This window comes from Poecilia latipinna, unplaced genomic scaffold (genome assembly GCF_001443285.1).
Source record: "Poecilia latipinna isolate Pla-1442-1.1 unplaced genomic scaffold, P_latipinna-1.0 Scaffold4094, whole genome shotgun sequence".
NCBI classification, from domain to species: domain Eukaryota; kingdom Metazoa; phylum Chordata; class Actinopteri; order Cyprinodontiformes; family Poeciliidae; genus Poecilia; species Poecilia latipinna.
In genome coordinates, this window is record NW_015116710.1 from 15735 (window position 1) to 30608 (window position 14874).

The 14874-nt window shown below is 38.9% G+C and overlaps 1 protein-coding gene across 1 annotated transcript; it reads left to right on the top strand.

The window, feature by feature from the left end:
• Positions 1 to 538: 538 nt before the first annotated feature.
• ifi30a (IFI30 lysosomal thiol reductase a) lies at positions 539 to 6586 on the top strand. The gene is made up of 7 exons (XM_015025395.1): positions 539 to 761; positions 2745 to 2930; positions 3012 to 3086; positions 5426 to 5512; positions 5594 to 5746; positions 6272 to 6340; positions 6431 to 6586. The coding sequence occupies exons 1-7, from the start codon at positions 627 to 629 to the stop codon at positions 6497 to 6499; spliced, it is 774 nt and encodes a 257-aa protein (XP_014880881.1). The 5' UTR covers positions 539 to 626; the 3' UTR covers positions 6500 to 6586.
• The last annotated feature ends 8288 nt before the right edge of the window (positions 6587 to 14874 follow it).

Consider the following 14874-nt stretch of genomic DNA (forward strand, 5'->3'; position numbering starts at 1 on the left):
TTATAGCGAGGGATCCCTCGCTATAAGGGAGGGAGGGTAATGCTCTATGGTTTCTGAAGAGATTTTTCTTTAAGTTTTATGATTGCTCTGACCAACATCAGCTTACTTCCTCATTCGGAAGTAAGCTGAGATATAAGCATGTGACAGTGACTTGCATGCTGCACTCAACTTAAAACTTAACCCATCCAGTGTGATAAGTAATCAGAATTCAGCTGACTCATACAAGTTTTACAATTTGATTCAAAAGATTATTAATATTAAGATTAATTTAGATAATTAATTTGCGTTCAGTGAAAACAGCCGAGTCATTAAAACTGCATGGAACTGAGGAAGTGTAAACATGCAAGACGACCAAGCTCTTTATAGATATTATGGAAATTTGCTCTTTCTTGGGGAATTCTCACTTCTTCAGAACAGCAGTAGGGAGGTCAGGCTTGTTGATTCTCTGCTAGTTACAAATGATGCTGTAGTGACTGTGCTGCAGCCAATCAAATAATCGGAAGCCTTCACGAGGAAGCGCCAGAGCTGTATTTAAAGAGGAAAAGTTACAGGCCAGTCGGTCGCAGGTTTGAGCTGTGGAAAATAGTGTGAGTAGAGTTACGAAAAGACTTTGGCTACAACTGAAGATGAGGCTTCTGCTCCCGCTCCTGTTGGCAGTTTGGGTCAGCGCTCCGTTCGGCTGCTGCTCTCTCCCCACCTCGTCATGCCTCCAACCTCCAGCAAAGTGGTGCTCATCTTTAGACTCAGCTGTTCAGTGTGGGGTGAGCTTTTAGTTCTTCTCTAAAACTTGTTTTGCTTTTGGCTATATTCTGCTGCAAAGAACAAAAAGAAACACTTGTGAAATTTTTGCCATAGGGACAACTAACCCTATCGGCATTTATCCTAAGTCGAAGAACAGTGACAGTCTCGGTAACAACACGAAGCCATGACAACTGGTCAGCTTGGTGTCCGGTTCTTGCTAGCTTTGTATGACTGTAGACATCCGTGTTTCGCCCTTTGGTCTCTGCTTAACATCTATGCAACTCAAGAATTTTAAGTGTTCATTATTTTTATTCAAGTCATAAAGTCAGAGAGGAAGTTCTTAGTAAAATAACCTGAGGGAGAAAATATAAAAAAAAAACAACAAAAAAAAACGAGGAAGTATAACAGGACAGCCTTTGTCAGCCTTACAGCGTCACAGACAAACATCACAGTCAAGTTTTCTAAGTTTGAAAAGTTAAGAAATCCTCTAAAATTCTAAACAATAGAAATGTGGTTATCAAACTCAGAAATGCTGCCATTGTGTCAATTAATGAAACCGGTACTAAACAGGATGGAAATCCACACCTTGGTTCTGTTCTGCCACTAAGAACATTAGCATTCATATTTGGTACCTGTTTGATTTTTTTATATATGTTTACATACGTTTACAAATAATATGGCAATATCAGGTTGAAGAAAGGAAATGATATCAAACATAAACCATGACAGTGTGAGCCTTTTGCATTTTGGTAAACATTTCTAGAAACTGGTGAACACCTCGCATCCAATACCAGCCAAAAGGTTTGACTGACAAAAAAACCACATGATTTTGTGATGATCACATGATACCGCAAATAAACCAGGTGTTGTCTGGCAATTACAATAAAGGATAAAATGGATACCACATCTTTAAAAGTGACTAAGCATTTCCTGTGAGTTATTTTGAGCCAAACCGATGCAGCTGAGGATGAGGACACTGTTTAAACTCTGTAGAGGTTCAATTCAGCTTGTTTTTTGTTGATCTGATGTAATATTTTAATCCTAAATGTCATGTTTTTAATAACTGTAAGAGCAAAATCATCATAATTAACAGAAATAAGGGCTTTCAAATATTGATCTGTGTGTAATTAATCTATATAGCGTGTTTCACTTGATGATGAAGTTCCTGAATTAAAAGGACTTTTCAATAATAATATAATCTAAAGATCTATGCACTCACGTACTTGTTTCTTTCAGCTTTTTACCACTAGCTTTTTACTAATTTAGTAGCCCCAAATAAACCATTTCATGCTCATATACGTATTTGTAGTTTATAAATATATTTTTCTTGGTAATTAAGCATTTTTTTTATTAATAATGAAGGTAATTACTCACAACAATGGATGTGAAATTTAATTTTGCCTCGTTTGAGCCCATCGACTCTTACAAAATCTGAGCAATAATGACTCCTGATCAAACCAAAATAACACAGTGAAATTGGTATTATTAGTTGTGGTGTAGGGCTGTACTGATACTGTTAAATATTGGTCTAGTGATATCAGGTCTAATAAACTACCTTCAAAACTTCAACTTTTCTTCTGTAATTCAGATTCTCTGTGACCATTGGCATCTGAGTCAGGTGATCCCACCTGACACAGTGTCAAATGGGGTCACCTGACACAGATGCCAGTGGTCACATCTGTGTCAGGTGTGATCATCCACACCTACTGGAAGGATGCGTAAAGTTAAGACAATAGTTCCAGGCACCAAGCCCTGAGGAACGCCCTGATTAACTGTGCTGCAAGTGAAAGATTAATTATTTACATTTCCTGAATCTCTACAACATATTCAAATCTGTGGAAAATATTACTAAGGAATTAATAATCAAAGTCTACATAATTCTCAAATTAAACTGAAGCTGTAATGTGTAGCCTTTAAACCTTGATGCCCAGAGCAGCAAAGCAGGTGCTTGCAGACATTCTCGCCCAGATTGAGACTCCTCTGCCTTGGCCGTCTTGCTGCAGGTTTTGAAGCAGTGCCTGGAGTCTGACTTCAGTAGGAGCCGTCGGACCGAAGAGCCAGTCCAGGTTGGGCTATACTATGAGAGCCTGTGTCCTGGCTGCAGGAAGTTCCTCACTGAGATGCTCTTCCCCACCTACCTGCTGCTTGACATCATGTCTGTAACTCTGGTACCCTATGGAAATGCACAGGTAAGCAGCTGCTTAGTAGAAATATTTCATATGTAAAACTTGTCTGTTTTGTGAAGGATTTTAATTGTCTCACCACGGCAGGAGACGCCTGTCGCTCAGAAGTATACCTATGAGTGCCAGCATGGGAAACAGGAGTGTCTGGGGAACATGATAGAGGTAATCACAGAGCCATGGAATCTGCTGTAGACAGACAGACTTTAGGGTTATGGTGTGAATACTGTGTATTTTATTCATTTGATTATTTAATATGTAAAGGCCGAGGCTCTGAATGGGGCAATGAGTATCAGATTCACCACCCTCCTGCACTGTCAGGATATTTTCAATGAGAAGTCAAACAAAGTCAGTTTCCTCTGGTTGTGTGGAGCTTAGAGTAACGCAGCACTGCCCCTCCTGCACATGTTGCTGTGTGTTGCTGTTCAGCTGGCTGAAAGAAATCATGTAAATTTTCCCTCACTTACTTATAGCACTACTAATTAACTCGGCTCATTTTACTCTCAGATCAACTAAAAGGTTGAATATTGAATCAAAAATATATTTCCTCTAAATGAGGCTCCAATCAGGCTGGGCATTCATGTTATAAAATATTATACATTCATAACCCTGGCAGGTTTGGTTTAAAGCCATCTTTTAATTCCACCAACATGTTTCTATATGGTAAAGTTTGGGAGTGACTTGCATTTCACAGAAAACCTGTGCAGGAAGCAAAAGATTAGGGTAATGTCAAGGATTCCTTCCATCCTGGAAACATTCAGAGCTCATCACCAAAGATACATTGTCAATATACCAGTTCAAATACAGCAAAGGTCTGACCATATGGAGAGCTGTTTCATTCAAAATTAAATACGTAAATATACTTATGTTTTTAATGTCATTAATAAATACTCAATTAAATAATGTCCCTATGGAATAAAGACAAAATGCATATTAAAAGAGCACAGCTTTACTTATGTATTTATTTGTTTTTATTTCAAAATTTATTCATTTATTTCGTTATTTATTTATACATTTTATAATGGTGTGTGAGGGTTCTTACATAGACCAGCCAGAGAGAATCTGAATGGATTCCAAAAATAATCTTAATTTATTACAAAAAAGTTAAAAAATAGTTAAACAATGAAGAATTGGGCCCAAAACCGATGTCAACATAACAAACTACAACTCGGGTAGTAACACAAAGAACTCAAGCACAAAACTGACCTAACAAACAAGGCATGAGGGGAACATCAGACCACGACTGACACACATAGAGTTATGTGTGTCAGTCGTGGTCTGATGTCTGATGTTCCCCTCATGTCTTGTAATTAAGCATACAAGAACAAATACTAGTCAATACAATACCAAATCTTTAAATTAAATAAACACTATTAGAATGAAACTGCCAAATAGAAGAAACATTAAAGAAATGGTCAAATTAAACTAAAGAAAACCAAATTTTCTCATCCCCTGGCAAACGCTGAGGAGGTTTGCCAGCCATATAAGGACATCAATTAGCTGGAGCTCTTCTGTGACCCTCCAGCAGCAGCTCCAAAGGAAACTGGTAACTCAAAACAAAGAAATCAATTTGTTGCATTTAACAAAAATATAAAGAACTGACAAATAAAGTTAACTAAATGTGTGCACTGCAAATAGTCAACTAAAGAGTCAGGCTAATGAAAATAATAAAAAAAAATAAAAATCTAAACTATTCACTAATTAATATCTAAACTAATATTAAGGATAAACAAAAAACGATTACCGTACCATTCAGGTCTGTGTGACAGTAGGGTCAGCTGTCACAGGTGTTTTATTTTGGTGTTTTATTTTGTGAGACTTACTTAGTAAAGCTACTTTACCTATTTCATGATTTATTTCATTTAATTTTAACTCTAATAATTAAGATAAATAGATAAATAAAATAAGTACATCTTCAACTACATAAATAAAGCTATAGTTAACTAAATAAGCCCCCTTTAAAATGATTTTATTCATATTTATTTTGTCTTTTCTTCATCTGGACATTTGATAGAGTATTTATATAATTTTTTAACAAAACAGCTTTCCGTATAACTGCTTTACATAAAAAAATATAAATAACATAAATAATTTACGATTTATTTAATCATATTTTTAAAAAATGGTGCTCTTCTTTTTTTCTTTTACATTTTTTTTATTTATTTATTTAAATAAATTGAAACCGTTTTATCAGCAAGGAGGATGAATAATTTTGATCTTCATGTACTTTGGAACATCTGGTATGTTGATTATTCATCAGTCAGTTTTGTCCCAATGTTGTTGGAAAAATAACCCAAACAGCTCAGAGATTTATCAGTGAATAAACATTTTAGGAATCACAGGAAAGTGTTATGTTCACTGTTTCAGGTTGTTTCTAAAACCATTATTGGAAAATATTTTAGGAATACAATTGAGGCTTAAAGGTGAACATTGTTACTAATGCTGTTTCTGTTACTCAGCAGAGTTGTGCTTCACCAATTAATTAGTTCCTCTACTTTCCCTAGACCTGTATAATGAACATGACTGATATGGCTTTCCCAATCATCTTCTGCATGGAGTCCTCTGCTGATGTCATCGGCTCAGCTGAAAGTGTAAGCAGGTTTTTCTGAGTGAATGTTTCTCTAGCTCGGCTGTTTTTGTTCTCGTCAATAAATTTCATTTTTTGTTTGTAGTGTCTGAAAGTCTACGCCCCTGATCTGAGCATGGACAAAGTAATGAGCTGTGTTAATGGAGACATGGGAATGCAGTTGATGCACCAGAATGCCTTACAGACCAAGGCGTTGAACCCTCCCCATCAGTATGTGCCCTGGATCACCATCAATGGGGTATGCTTTTCAAAAGTCCAGGATTTTATGGATAACCAAAGAAAGTCCATCAGTTCTGAAGCCAGTAGTTTGATGCAACTCATAAAACTTTACCAGACAGATAGTGTCTCTGCCTCAAGGCAGCTGAAAGGAAGAGCCGCTTATTTGTTGCAAAATAGCTCAAGTTCAGTCAGATTGGAAATAATCTCTGGAAAGCAGTGTTCAAGTCTTTCCACTGTTTTTCTATTGGATTTAGGTCTGGATTTTGACTAGGCCATTCGAACACACAAGTTTTTGTTTTCATCCCGCAAAGTGCTGCGGCATCTTCTGCTGTTTTGGTTTAGCCAAGTAGGGTGGACAACCGCTCCAAGATGGTGGCCGGGCCTGCTGCAGGGCTGGGTCTGTGGATGCTTAAGAGCTAAACTTGCTCTCCACTGGGTTATTGTGGAAAGCTTCTATTTCTTAGTTCTGATTGACCTAGTGCATTCATCTATTTTAAAGCCAGACTCTAGAGTTTATTTAAAATAATATTTATTTTTTTAATAGGTGCATACAGAAGACTTACAGGAAAAGGCCATGTCCTCCTTGTTCACACTGGTCTGCTCCATGTATAAGGTACAGTTAATGTCTCTGATCTGACTCTTCATCCTCTCTTTTCTTACAGTGAATTAACATGTTTTGTTTTTGTTTCTTGGTTACTTTCAGGGAACAAAACCTGCTGCCTGTGGAGGGAGCCAGAAACTGCACTACAAAAGTTACTGCCACAATGAATGAAGAAGCAGCTCAATGCTGCAGTCTCTAAACTGAACACTCAGAAATATTGGTTTTCTTTGTATCTTTTTCATTTTGTCTCTAAAAAAACATGGAAGATTCTGTTCACTTCATTTTTAAAACTTGCACAAATAAATAAAACCTTCTTTCCAAAATATCTGAAATCTGATCTGTTGGTGCTTTTTCACTTAAACAAAGCAGATGATTCTTTTGGTATCCCACCCTCTTCTCCATGGCCAGTAGGAGGCGCCATATTGTACAAGTCAATTTTAGCCAGCCTACCTAGAGTGATACATACGCCAAGTTGCATTCAAAGTAAAGGTCAAGAAGTTGCTACTCTACCTTAAAATAGTGATTTAGTCGCTTTCCTTCTAAACCACCATAGTCTGCTGCTTTACTAAGCTATTAAATGAAGGCCACCTGATCAGAGCTGCTTTTGACTTGTGATAACTGGAACATTCAACATATGTGATATGTATTGATGATTTTGATAATGGCAGTTGACAGGTTTTTTTTAGTGGTTTCACAATTGGTGACTATAATGTCTTTATGTTTTCATGATCTTAAGCACTTTGGACTGCCTTGTTGCTGAAATGTGCTATATAAATAATCCTCATTGATTATAAAGTTTTATAAAATGTTAAATAAAAAATGACAGATTTTAATGTATAATACAAGTACAAAGTAGCAGAGAATCCAAAGACAGTCAGTTAGAGTCTAATAAGTTTGAGCTGACATTCTCCTTTGTTATGTATTTGCTTTTCAAACTGTGCTTCATGTGGGTACGCATCAGAAGCAGGCGGGGTCATTAAAGTTCAACACATACACACGTGAGCAGAAACTCAAAACTAAGACTAGTGAAAGAAAAAATAAAGCATAATTTTAAATATCACCTTGCCTTATGAAACCTATGTCTGTGAGGAGCCTAACCTGTAGGACCAGTGCTTGATATCAAGAGATCATGCCATCAGATAGACACGTATGAATGCTATCTTGTCATGCAGGTCATGAGGTTTTTCTATGCTTTCTTTTTTTTCACAAAATAATCCACTTTTTTTTTTAAAGAAAGAATGTCTGCATATTAGGGGCCTGATAAAGTCATGGTGTGAGAGCTGCTGCCGTGAAGCATCGAGCCAAAAGTGGTACCACAAGTGTTAGGTGTTTATCAGCGGTACAAGCTGACAGCTGAGGAGGCGGGGAAAGCGTGACGTGTTGAGTGACAGTCAGAAGACGGATTGGTGCCACAGACGAGCTCCTATCTGATCTTAAATGGGGTTCCTGCATCCTCCTCTTTGGCATTTCCTTCCAAGCTCAACTGTTCCCATGACAGAGTGGCCAAAAGTATGAGAAGAAATAACTCCAGACTTTTCTACGTTACAGAGGTAGGAAAACATTTAAAGCTTTATAGACTTTTAAATCCATTTGCATGTAAGGACACATACTAGGATACTTTCTCCTTTTTTATTTTTAGCTAAAAAGAAACTTAATCTAATAACTACAACAGGATTTTATTTATGCATTTAACTGTATTTTAATAGTTATAAGCCACCTGCTCAGCTTTCTGCTTTGAGTAAAAAAGTTTTTGTAGTCAAAATAGGCAACAGTAATGAGGAATCAAACTGTCTCGATTTAAATTAATAATTAAAAGTCACAATCCCTTTCTGATTAGCTTCCTGTCATTCTCATCTTATTCAGTGTTGGTGAAGAAAGTTGACAGTTGTTTATGGAAAAGTGAAACATTCAAGCAGATGAAGTGATAGGGTCATGGGACACAGCCAGAAACACAGGTTATCTGCGGCCCCCCGGCTGACGCACTAAAACAAAGTTGCCCTGAAAGCTGAATCCTGAACTCTGGATCTGTGTAAGAAGCTCCTATTGTGTTTGAGGCAGGAGCGTGGGGGTCTCAGGACCTGAAATCAGATAAGACTTCCAAAAATAACGCCGGACCGGTCTTCTGAAAGGCTCGTCACAAAACCGTCTCTGTTTACTGCTTACCTTTTGAAACTATTGTAATATGTAAAATACAGTATTTTCCTGGATTTTCTAAATATTTATATTGAAAGTTGAAACACTTCCTAATTTATGAAATCGGGGTAATCCTGCAGCTGCTTTTTTTACATGCTCAGTTTATTGTAGAATGTTGATTTTTTTTGTTTGTTTGTTTTTGTTTTCTAACCTTAAAAATGTAATTTATTGTCTTTGGTCATAAAAATTTGAAACAACAGAATCAAAGTGAACAGCTGAATGGTGAGTTTTATTTTCTGAAGAGTTTTCAAGATGGAAACTATATTTTTTCTTAAGTAGTTTGTAAATCGGTTTTCATAGAGCATCTGGTTTCAGTTTGGCATTTAGTGATCAGCCTTAATTCTTTAGATCAAAGCTAGCACTTATAGTTGTTACCAAAGTGACCCCATGGAATTCCCCCTTCGCCCCTTTCACACGCTTGTCCTGTCCCGTCCAGAGACACTGGGACTCCTCAGAGTCGGCCTCATGCGTCGAGCTCCTCCAGGACCCTGACGTCAGATATGCCGTGAAGAGGGTCTTCTCAGGCAATGTGCAGCTGCCACGGCTTTCCTGCAGACCGTCTGCACAGGAGAGACTACAGGATGGGGCCCCGCTGGAGCCAGCAGCCCCTCCAACACGCAGCATCAGACATTCCAGGAGCCTGGGGACCCTAACCAGCTGGTGAGTTGGTGATTCTCATGTCTCTAACAACATTCCACTCATTTCCTTCTCTTCTTTGGATGTATGTGTAAATTCACAGGCTTATTTTACACTTTCAACAGCAAGACAATCTAATCCTGTTTAAGGGTCCTCACTGAAGTTTTTCTCAATCCAAACTTTACTCATAATGGAATGCCTTCCTAAAGTATATACACAGCTTAAACATATTCACATTTTCTTCCGTTAGAATCAAAGCTATCAATGTATTTTATTGGGATTTTATGCAATAATCCAGTAAGTAGTGGTGCTATCAAGTGGAATAATTTAGATTTTTTTTCAGTTCAATTCAATTTAATTATATAGGTTAATTCACCTGACATTTTAAAAAATAATTTCAGTTCAATCACACACAATGAATGTGTTCATTAAGCTCAGTTCATTATTCAAAGTAAGTTTAAAATATTTCTCTCTAAAGAAACCCAGCAGCTTGTCATTGGCTTGCAGCATTCACTCGTCCTGGACAAACATGTGTCGCTGACTTTACAGCAATCCGTCATACTGAGCATGCATGTAGCGACAGTGGAGAGGAAAAAGTCCCGTTTAACAGGAAGAAACCTCCAGCAGAACCAGAGCCAGAACCTGGCTCACTACAGTGGTTGAGACAATAGAGCAGAATGCACAAGAAAAAACAGAATAAGCGTCTGAAAAGTGTCTCCTTCAGATTTTTAAAAAATCTGATACCCCTAAGACCAAACTATCAATAGTCTGGACAGCAAAGCTGGTCACAGATGATGACCAGATGGAGCTAAATACAGGGCAGTCTGTGAAGAAAAGCTCTGAGAGGCTGCAGAAGTTCACTTTCCTGGAGTATGATGATGTTACACTGCTTTGTGTTGGTCTGTCACAGAAAATCCCAGTAAAATATATACTGGAGTTTTGGATATTGTGTAATATTATGTGAAAAAAAATCCAAGATTGTGAACACTTTTGCAACTTTTTATGTGAACTGCTCTTTCAGACAGTGCTGTTGTCTTTCTGAATAATCAAACATTTGAAATAAGAAGGTATTGGGCTGAGCACAATAATAACCGGTGTTCTTAAGATATGGAGGAAAATAATTAGCCTGAACAAAGTTATGCTTGAGGCATTAATCATTCTTCAAAACAATCATCAGTGGAAAAAAATAGCCAAAGTAAATTCTGATTACATGAGTGAAACTGCTGCTTCAAACCTTCCTGTGGTTTTGGCCCCTTGTCTTTAAACAGTGTGTGTGTGTGTGTGTGTGTGTGTGTGTGTGTGTGTGTGTGTGTGTGTGTGTGTGTGTGTGTGTGTGTGTGCCCACCGTTATCTTGTGTTTATGTGTTGCGGGAATGAAACCTGGTCTGTTTGATAGCAGGTATGACAGGTATCAGATATGACTCAGTTCTGTGACGAAGGCAATGTTTTATCACTGGACGCTTTCATCAAGGTTTGCTGTTTAATGGGAATCAAACTGAAGCTAAAAAAAACAATTACAGAGGAAACATGGAGTTCCTTGGAATTCTCTACGAGAAATTTCCCAAGCCAGAAATCCTCACCAGAACTTAAAGATAAAGAGATCCAATTCTCCTGGTGATTTCAGGTCACTGTGTCTTCACAAAGTTAGTCTTTACTACAACAGAGACACCTCCATCTGTACTCTGCTCAGTTCCTTCCTCTTTGACAGGAGCTGATCCCTGCAGGGCGTCATGAACAGGTCATCAGTTCCTCACGGCATTATCTGAACTCTAATTATTATTATTCAATATTAATCATTACTTAAATCATCAGGTTATTTTATTTTATTTTCCATCCATCCATCTATTTTCTATACACCCTTGTCGCTAGTGGGGTCGGGAGGGTTGCTGGTGCCTATCTCCAGCTAACGTTCTGGGCAAGAGGCGGGGTACACCTTGGACGCCAGTATGCCAGTCTGTTGCAGGGTAACACAGAGACAGACACGACAAACAACAATGCACACACACACTCACACCTAGGGACAATTTAGAGAAACCAATTAACCTGACAGTCATGTATTTTGGACTGTGGGAGGAAGCCAGAGTACCCAGAGAGAACCCATGCATGCACAGGGAGAACATGCAAACTCCATGCAGAAAGACCCCGGGCCAGGAATTGAACCCAGGACCTTCTTGCTGCAATGCAACAGTACTACCAACTGCCCCACTGTGCAGCCCCTTTATTTTATTTTAGGAACAGTCTCTAGCCCAGCACTGGGTCGGACGTGTTGCAGCTGAGTCTCTACCTCCAGGTCTTTATAAAACAGACATTCCTGTTTTGTCCTTGTCAGCAGTTTGTTTGGTTTGAAGCTCAGTGAAGCCATGTTCCACAGCATCCCAGAAAAACTGTCTGATTTATCAGCCATATGTTATTGTTCTTCTGCTACAAACTATAGATCAGAGGTTCCCAAACTGTGGGGCGCGCCCCCTAGGGGGGGGCGCCGTGTCATTGCAGGGGGGGCGCGGGAAGCCGTCTGGATGAAAAAAATAAAACAAAACATGAACACTGTATGTGCTGGGTTTTTACCTTAGAATGGCCAACTCCCTGTTATTCCTATTATTATGTTATTCGCGCTGGGTTTACACCTGTGAAGGAGACCTGCTGCTGCTGTGCGGAGCTACCTAGGTTTGTGTTAGAATCACGGCAGCAAACCAGCAAAACGCAAAGAATTTTTCACAGTTTTTCCCTCCAAACTAACCGACTGAGTTGAGTAAAGCTGTTGGATGCAGGTAATGTTAGCTAAAAGATGACTAGCTAATATCAATACAGATCCTTAGGCTTAACAATTACCTTGTAAGCTACCGATGTTGGTGTCTATTTTCAGCTACGTACATTCATTTTGCCCCCAAAAAAGTCGATGCCCCCCACCCACCCACCCCTCGTCACACGCGGCGTTTCAACCAGACAGCCATTTGTAATCCATAGGGGGGGGGCGCAGAAAATGTTTGGAAACCACTGGGGGGGCGCAGATGAAAAAGTTTGGGAACCACTGCTATAGATGAAGAGAAATGTGTGTTACAGTCTTATTTAGAAGTACTTGGAGGCAATCAGACAAGAAATCCTACAGACTGAGGTCCACGCAGCCACCTGTAGGCATGTAGTAGCTCTGCTTTAGATCTAACTATAGAGTTGTTTGTGAACTAAAAATTCTTTCACTGTTGCCCTGGCTAGCAGGGGGCAGCCTTGTGCTCTCGTGTATAAGCTGCTTGAGGACGTTTGATCGGGCGCCAGAGAAAGTGTTCCTGAGGAAGCTGTGAAAGCTGTTTCATCCACAATCTGCCACACATATCCAAAGAAATCCCAGAAACATAGACCCTGTAACTTTACTATTCTATAGACAAGATATTATGGATTCAGCCAAAGAGATTGTGTTGCAGGGAGATGGAAAATCCAGCAACAACAATAGTACATCCTTTGAGTTTAGGATTGTTTAATTGGAAAAACATCCATTTAAACTCTATGGTCGGTTTCCAACCTCCAGTTTTTATAAAACTTTTACCAGTCAATGTATATTTTATCTGACTCTGCACTATATTTAAGAAGAAATTACAACAACAATGCAAAATATTTTTGGAGGCCTTCTGTACCAGTTCTGAAGGCCCTGGGCAGATTAGGTTGCCCATGGCAACCCACAGAGAGTGAAATCTGATTGGACAGAACGTCAATGATCCACACAGACATGTAAGGGCCAAGATAAATGTTCTTAAAAAAACAAGAATAATCATAATAATCATAATAATTCAATTGAAAAAAATAATCTATGTTGCAAATATATTATTGATTCTGATAGTGAATGCCTACCAGGGGAACCCAAAGCACTTCACACTACATTTAGTAATTCACCCATTCACATGCATATTCACATATGGATGGATTAAAAGTTTGAAAGAAATTTCAAACTTTTTCTTATAGCTCTATAAACTATAAGGAAATGTTTCAAAAGCTACAGAAACAGAGTTTAAAAATGTCTCTGTAATGTAATTGTTGTGGAACAAATGAAAAGCATCACCTCTCGCTCTCAATGCGACATACTGAAGCTGCGTCTTGATGAACTTGAATGACCTTATCTCCAAGGCAGAGGGTTTTCATACGAAGGTACTCTCTGTTCTCTGTCCCCAAACCTCAGTCGAACTGCAAAGGCCTCACCTCTGCCTACGTTATCCACATGACAGAAATGATGATGTGCCTCAGGGTCTGAATCGGTTTGAGTCCAGGATTATCTTTAGATCAGTTAAAGTTGGGGTGGGGAAACAAAAAAAAAAATTAAATATCAAAAAGTTGTTTTTATTTGTTTCCATTATGGTTTAGTTTTTGTTTGTGCTTATTCATCAGATGTTTATGATGCTCATTAAATAAAAACGTCTATAGTTGAATATAGTTTCAGAAAAAAAGAAAACATCGAGTTTGGAACTTATTGTTCCTATGAAGAGATCTGCATTCTGATTGGCCAGCTCAGCTGCTCTTTAAAGGGGCCTTTCAGCATATCAGCGCTGTTTTACATAAAAATGTTTAGATACTACACATACAGTACAGTTGGAAAGCTAATCTCCATCTCACTTAAGTGAAGGTGAGATACACTGTAAAAAAAAGCTGCCAGTATTTTATAGTAAATCAGAGATGGGGGTTTTTTTGTTGTTTTTTTCCAGTGGAGATATCCGCTGCATGCAAGATAGTGACTACTCATAAGAAACTGGTCCTTTGTGTCTTATCCTCTTCTGATCTTTATTATCCATTCGTTTATCCATAAATTGTTTATATGTTCACCATTTCATCTTTTCTTACCACAGTTTCCTGCCCATAGCTCAGATCTATAATTTTATATATACATATTTACTAATTAACTTAAATTTAAGGATTCAATGATTTTTTTATTGTCATACCACTTTGGGAGTTTGTGGTGCGAAATTTGTACTCAGGTCCCAGATAAAGAAATCCACTACACAAAGAAAATAAATAAATAAATAAAATAAACAAATGAACATAAAGTAAATTAAGTGATGTAGTTATGTGTCTGTTATGCGTCTCAAGCTATGAGGTGAAGCTGCATTTGGTGCAGCTTGAGTTCAGCAGCCTGACGGCTGAAGGGAAGAAACTGTTCGTCAGTCTGGTGGTCTTGCTCTGGATGCTCCTCAGCCTCCTGCGGCTGGAACAGTCTGTGTGCAGGATGGGTGTCTGACCAGACAGGAGGTGTTGGTGCTCCAGGTGAGGTCACTGGATATATGCACTCCCAGGTACCTGTAGCTGGAGACCACCTCCACAGCTGCTCCTCTGATGTACAGGGGCTGAAGAGGATCCTTGTCCTTTCTGAAATCCACCACCATCTCCTTGGTCTTGGACAGCTGCGTCGAGGACTAAGGCTTCCATATGTGGGTTGTGCTTTACCCCTGCGCCACCACAGCACACCCTTTAGTCCAGAGTTTTGTTTCCGCGTGTGGGAAAGGTGATGTGCTGGTAAAAACTGGGCAGAGTGTCCGTCAGTTTCACGTGGTCAATGTCCCCCGCAACCTCGTAAAATGCCTCCGGGTGCTTCATCTGCAGTGAGCCAACGGTGTCAGTGGCAGAGCTAGACTTTTTAAGTTGGGGGGGCCAGGACTACCTCTGGGGGGGCAACATTTAAAATGTGTGTGCACACATCTATATATCTATCTAGTCGATATATATATATATATATATAATTC

What these genes read in the sequence shown, in the direction of transcription:
- ifi30a (XM_015025395.1), top strand. Translation starts at nt 627, where the DNA reads ATGAGGCTTCTGCTCCCGCTCCTGTTGGCAGTTTGGGTCAGCGCTCCG. An exon ending in GTCTGGGGAACATGATAGAG is followed by an intron (nt 3,087 to 5,425) that starts GTAATCACAGAG and finishes TACTTTCCCTAG; the next exon opens with ACCTGTATAATGAACATGAC. An exon ending in TGGTCTGCTCCATGTATAAG is followed by an intron (nt 6,341 to 6,430) that starts GTACAGTTAATG and finishes GGTTACTTTCAG; the next exon opens with GGAACAAAACCTGCTGCCTG.